At 41.1% G+C, this 6,763-nt stretch overlaps 1 protein-coding gene across 1 annotated transcript; it reads left to right on the top strand.

Annotated features, from left to right (window-relative positions):
- Positions 1 to 569: 569 nt before the first annotated feature.
- Positions 570 to 6,518, top strand: IL22RA2 (interleukin 22 receptor subunit alpha 2). Its single transcript, XM_065402242.1, has 5 exons — positions 570 to 663; positions 1,476 to 1,614; positions 2,825 to 3,003; positions 5,584 to 5,753; positions 6,363 to 6,518. Exons 1-5 carry the CDS (start codon positions 570 to 572, stop codon positions 6,516 to 6,518), a joined length of 738 nt encoding a protein of 245 aa, XP_065258314.1.
- Positions 6,519 to 6,763: the final 245 nt, after the last annotated feature.

Below are 6,763 nucleotides of genomic sequence, written 5' to 3'. Positions count from 1 at the left end.
TGTAAAGGCCCCACCTCTTCCGGTTGAGGCCACGCCCCTGCCCAGGACTCTAATAAGTACCTTTAACTTACTTTCATCCCTGGCCTTAGGACCTTAAAAGAAGGCTCAAGGTGCTTCTAATGGAGGCAGCACTCCGGCCGCAATCCGACCCCGGGTTGGCAGAACCCATGCCCAGCATCTCCTCGCCAGTGCACACTTCTCTGGTGCCGACAGTGCGCGAGGCAGTGCCGAGGAAGGACTCCAAGGAGTCATAGCACTGCCACGGCTCCGCCTCAGTCCCCGGTGCCCCGGAAAAAGAAGAGGCTTGAGAGGGGTCCCTCTCCCCTCTCCAAGCCCAAGGAGCCTGCGGCAGGGAGACCCAATTCAGGCCATGTCACCTCGGCCCCTCCGCTTCCCAGGGTCTCGTCAACTCCTGCCCAACCCTGGGGCCCAAACCTACCCTTGCTAATGGGCGTGTGGGTCTCCAACAAAAGGGGAACTAAATATGGAATTATGATACTTATGAACGACACACACTTCCTTTTTAAAGTAGTGATACTTTTGGTTATATATGACCAAGAGCTACAGAGATGCTCTCCATCCATGCAGCTGCTCTTCTAACCGTGCTGATTAAACACTACCCCCTGTACTTATTGATAAATTTGCTTTGGACTGGTGTAACTGGTAAGTAAACACTTCTAGTTCTTTTGATGTGGAGGCAATGTTGGGTTTTCTTAATGAATCTGGACAAATGACTCAGACAGGATCTCTAGGTGTTTTCACAAATGTATAAAGTTTTGTCATTTCCAAATGTTAGTTGGTTTTATTGTCTTTCAAGGTTCTGAATTAGAAGCTAAGACAAATGTTTCCCATTAAAAATCATTTTATAGCTGTCACTTTAACTAATGTGTTTTAGTTCATTCTGTTATAATGCTAGTGTCAGCGACAGAATAGGTAGTTGTCTGTATCACTGAAAGAGGGAAATTGGATGCTTCTGAAGCTTGTTAACTGGTTCAGATTAGCATGAAAATTGTTGCCATCTGACAAATTTTCAGTTTCTTATGTGGCATAAACTGGTAAATTTCAGATCAGTTTTTACTGGACATCACAAACTACCACAACAAATGGAACCCTGATTGACCATTAAGATGTTAATATTTTGAACGGGCATGCAGAGCCTCTCATCCCTAGCATGTTTATGGGCACTGCATAAATAATAAATAGTAACAATAATAATCCCTATCGTTTATGGTTGAGACATGTGTGTGGGGGGGGAGGTGGCATTGGGGAAACTAGAAACTGCTGATGTGAATTGACTTAAAATGCTTCAATTTTCTAGGATGTTAATATGGCCCCTTTTACTGGCACTAAATTCACTATTCTGTAAAAGAAAATAATACCACAAATTACAATTTAACTACTTTAGTTCTGTATGTGTCTAAAACAAATGCTTTCTATCCTTTAGTACTTGTTATTTGCAGTTTCTTTTCCTTTAGTTTCAGGAAATCGAGAATTGCAGGAATTAATTAAACCACAAAAGGTCGAATTTCACTCATTAAACTTCAACAATACCTTGCATTGGCAGCCTGGGAGGGCTGCCACAGGTGACATTATCTACTTTGTGCAGTACAAAGTGTAAGTACAGTGAGGAACTCCCAGCTCCTGCTTGTCTTTATGTCTGTGATAGCTGGGCTGAGAAGTAGAACTGAGCAAGAACTGATTTTTTTCAGTTCACTGGCAGTTCCAAAAAGTCAAGAACAAAAATTGTTTTGGGTTGACCCAAAGGAAATGCTTAGCAAAATATTTGGCAACCTGAAAAGTCACAGAAAAATTCATTTTGGGTCAAAGTGTTTTGTTTCAATTTTGAGCTTTTCAAATGGCTTTATTGTTATTTATTAGTAAAGTAGTGTGCAATTTTGAAACAGTCTTTTTGAATGCAAAAATGTTCAAATGAAACATTTTGACTTCAAAAAATGTGGTTTTTTTCCCCTCCATGACCATTCAATGAAATTGACAAGAATTTGCAAAATGTTTCACTGTTGCTGAATCTGCATTTTTCACTGAAAAACTTCACTCTTCTCTTCCTTCCTATGTTCAGGGAATGGCCAGGCTCTGCTACCTCAAAAGAGGCGACTTAGTCAATTGCTACAAATAGCACAAAAGATGATGTCAAGTAACTCCCTGCAATGTGCTGAGCATCTTCATCACTCATTGTCTCTGGGGTGGAATGTGCTATCTCACTGGCCTACATTTTCAAAAGCAACTAGTAATCTTGGGTGCTCAGTCTTCAGTTGTCCAATTTTTGAGACACCTTAAAGGGGGCTGGTTATTAGAGCTCCTGCCCTCTGGCATATCACGTAGGGCATCCCACATGGAGGCACCTTAAATCACTAGTCACTTTTGAAACCTTAAGCCACAGTGCCCAGCAATAGGAAGTGAGAAACAAGACTTCATTTGCTGATTGGAACTGCAGGAAGGCTTAGATGGGCAATTTGACATTTTGCCTCCATGGAAAAATATCCAGTAGGCCACAGCTAGCACCCCTTATCTAGAGGGGGGAAAGTGCCATAGGTTTTTAATGACAAGAAGCGGTCAGCACTTCAGTTTTATGTCTCCTTTACAAAAATGCAGAAATACACTTTGGAAAGCACCTATGACATCAATTTTTCCTGCAATCGACTTGGATGAAAAAGCTATTTGCCATGGCAGATCTGAGGATCTGGTGTTTGGGTGCAGCTCAGCAACTGGATGTGGAACTATAACGTCAGAACCTGCACAACCTTAAACCAATGGTCAGAAATTACCAAAGTCTACACCTTCTCTCCCTCTCCCTCCCCCTCCACAGGTATGGGCAAAGCCAATGGAAAAATAAAGAAGAATGTTGGGGTATTCGTGAAGTTTTTTGTGACCTAACACATCAGACATCTGATATCAGAGAACCTTATTATGGCAGAGTGAAATCTGTTTCAGCTGGAGTCCATTCAGATTGGAACACCAGCAGCAGATTTACTCCATGGAGGGAAAGTAAGTCTGAAAGTGTTTAGCCATTCTGTATACAGAAATATGGGCTCTCTCTTCAAGGGATGTCTGTTTTTTCCCCACAACTTGTAATTTTGAATAGTCGCTTTATAACTAAAAGTTTAACAAAAGAAAAATTATGATTACATTGCAGACCAAGTTAAAATTGTGGTTCTTAAATCTTAGGGTATACCTTTTGTTTCACGCTATGATCCTTTTTGTTCTGAATGCACATTTGTATCCACAGAATGGGTTGCTAGAAGTCTAAGCTCTATTGCTTGTGACTGTAATTGTTTGCAGCCTCGGTACTGTAGTCATAGTTGACAGCAAACACAAAAGTGCTGGTGCAAAATTAGAGGCCTCACTGAAGATGCCCTCTATAATGCTAAATGCTTGTCATCTTTAGCCTTCTACAACAAAGTGTAAAGGTTTCTATGGTAAGAGAGTACACATTATGTCAAATTGGTTCTCCTCCACATTGCTGGCTTATTGATCTCAGAGTAAGTTAATGCCATGAGAAGGATGGGGAAGTTCCTTTTTCTGCCTAAAGAGTGAATGGTACTTTGTGGGTACACTTTGTGCTTGTGGAAGATGCTCACTTCCCTAGAGACTGGACTATATATAACTACCACCAGCCCGCGCCTACTCACATTCAATGCTTCTGTCTAGAGTATGCTGCTGAGGAATAGTGAAAATGTTAAACTGCTTGGGGGGAGGAAAGATTCCTAGGTGGCTCTGAACTATGAAGGTCAGTAAAATTCAGTTGCTTTAGCAAGCAAGAATCTCCATGCAGGATAAAACAGCTGTGTAGTATTGCTGTACAGTACAAACATGCAATCTGCATCAGGTGGTAGGCAGAAGATATGTTAGCTAAATCAGGGTGTGGCAGATGAGCAACAAAAAGATGTACAAGTCCCAGGGTGAAGCATGTGTTATCCAGACGTCAGGTGTCAGAACCTTATTCAGAAACAGAGCATCATAGTCAGACATCTAGGTCTCAGGAATCAGCCATTCTCAAGAAAATTGCTATTCCAAAACAAACACTTTATACAAAATTCCACTTAGCTTGAGTACACACAAGTACTAATTAGATGCCTATACATAACTGAGAAACCAGAGCAGGCTGACTCTCTTTAACTTAAGAAATGGGTGCCCCTAAGATAACTAAATGGCCTGGAGCGGGAACAAGCACTTTCATTAGCGTTCAACACCACAGCCAGGTCTGGACAAAGGATCGAGAAAGCCGAGAGTAAGGGGGAAAATGTGTCCTCCTTAAGCTATGGAAAAAAGGAGCAGAAAGTCAAGAGTTATAGGCTGCATGGGAACATCCTGCCAATGGTCTACACCAGCACCTGTCACGTGGAAGTTCAGTGCTTTCAAGAACACAGTACATCTTTCAATGAAGGAACAGTTTGTAAAGCTTGGTGTATAGCTGTGATCACCATCCTTTACTGCACTGCAGTGTCTTCTATGTGCTGTTTCCTAATTGCATGCTGAACTTTCTTGCTAATACATTTCCTTCTACCTGGGACCAGGGGAACAAGTTTGAAGGGAAGTTCATAGCAGATGAACCTTTGTTTTGGCACAGTAGGTTTACAGCTTGTATTTAGAAGTTGGTAAAATGTGTGTATGTATAACTTTTTCTTTTGATGGTATATATCCTAGTGATATATACAGAGAAGCAGCAACAGAAGAGGTGATAGCATGCTTTTCCAGCTCACTTTTGATTGGTACAGTTGATCTCATGGATCTGTGAGAGTCAGACTTAACAATCCTCATTACAATGTAAGGGACTGAGGTTTTCCTTAACCATTTGCTTGAGACTGAGACTAAGCTTTGTCACAGAGACTAGTATTTTATGACAGTAGCTTGGGTGATGGAACATGTTCACCTGTCTCACTTTCAAGGGTGGTGGAACAATTTTTACAGTGGGAGGGTGCTGAGAGCCACTGAACCAAGCTGTAAACTCTGTATATAATGGAAGCCACTTCAAGCCAGGGGATGCTACAGCACCTCCAGCACCCTTGCTCACCTTCCCCCTCCTACTCCACTCACCCACCCAAAAAAGAAATAACATTGGGTTGATTCTGCCTTCCCATGTCATTGGGAATTGCACAAGATTTACCCCATAGCTATTTAAAAACCCAAATGTTTTTCAAATATGTCAAAAGCTCCTGCCCTCACTGAGGACGATGTCCATGGCAAGACAGATGTTTTTAAGGTAGCCATTTTGAGTAATCCAAACACACAGACAATTCTGAAAGTCCTAGCTCATGAAAATTCCCTTTTGCTTACAACAAATATACCTTGTGAACAGCAACATGGAATTTTACCAAACTTTCACAAGTTTTCATCTTTTGAGCTAATATTTCTCATGTTTGTAAATTAAAACTTTGGACTATTTAAAAAAAAACCCTCAAAAGCAACCCATCAGCTATAAGTACCACATGATGCCACGATACAGATAGTAACATTACGAATTAAATTATTTGATGGTCTATTTTTTCCCAATGGCTTACAGTTCAGGACTGTGAGGTAAGCATTAATCAGTTATAATTATTTTCGTATTTTTGTTTATTACTCTAGCAAAGATAGGACCTCCATCAGTAAATGTGACTCCTAGAAACAAATCCATAAAATTAAAGCTCCAGGCTCCAAATTCACCTTATACAAGGAGAAGAGGCAGCAAGATACCAATGACAAACTATTATGATCTATTATATCGAGTGTTTCTAATCAACAACATGCTAAATGAAGTAAGTGCACGTTCATGTACACATTGTACTTCTAAAAATTGAATTACATAAGCCTGTGCAAACCCTTCCTGCTTTAACAGAGCCGGCGCTAGACATAAGCAGACTAAGCAATAGGGCCCCAAGCAGCTCAAGGGGGCCCCCTGTTCGCTTTCTCATTTAAAGTGAATTATTTAACAAGTTTATTAGTATCTGGGCGGGGGTGAGAGTGCAAAAATATTTCTGCTTAGGGCCCTCAGTGGGCTAGCACAGCCTCTGTTTACAATTGAATTAACCCTCCAGATTTGCTTATGTATAACTAAATGAATCTAGAGGTTTTAGAAAATAATTCATGACTTTATCATTGTATCACCAATTGTTATCCTATCCCTTTGTTAGTGTGTTTCAGCTCTCCTTTATCATTCCTAAATGAGCTCTTTGGGGCGGGGCTCGGTCTTTCTAGGTCTTTTTAGATGCTACAAGCTAATCAATTATTTTATTTACATACTGTTGTTGGCTCACGCACATCCTAAACATGGCTGTACAATGCTGCTGTCCTTAACAAAGCCGGGCCATGGAAATACTTATTACAGGAGCATACTGATTGTGATTTCCCCCTCCCCCTATATGTAGAAAACCAAAATACTGGCGTATGAAGGAACAGACAAAGTTGTTAAAATAGAAGATTTGAAACCTGAAGTCAGCTACTGTGTAGTGGTTGCAACCTACTTGCCAGTGCTGGACCGCAGCAGTGTGTACAGCAGTAAGAAATGCACGGTACCCCTATGACATGGTAAGTAAACAAAAGAGAAGCTGCATGGGATCCCAGAAGCTAGAGATGGTAAAGACCTACCAGACTACCTAGTCCATGCCCTCGCCAACACAAGATAGAACAAAATGTCATATGAAACTGCTACTGTATTTGAAACTCAGGCAATATACACACAGTTTTCACACACTTCTCTCAAATCTGTGTTGATGTCACAATTGTACAGTATCAGGGGGTAGCCGTGTTAGTCTGTTTCCTCTCCTGG

The sequence above is a fragment of the Emys orbicularis genome, chromosome 3 (genome assembly GCF_028017835.1).
Source record: "Emys orbicularis isolate rEmyOrb1 chromosome 3, rEmyOrb1.hap1, whole genome shotgun sequence".
NCBI lineage: Eukaryota > Metazoa > Chordata > Testudines > Emydidae > Emys > Emys orbicularis.
The sequence above is the reverse complement of the archived record's forward strand: the minus strand, read 5'-3'. Positions and strand labels throughout refer to the sequence as shown.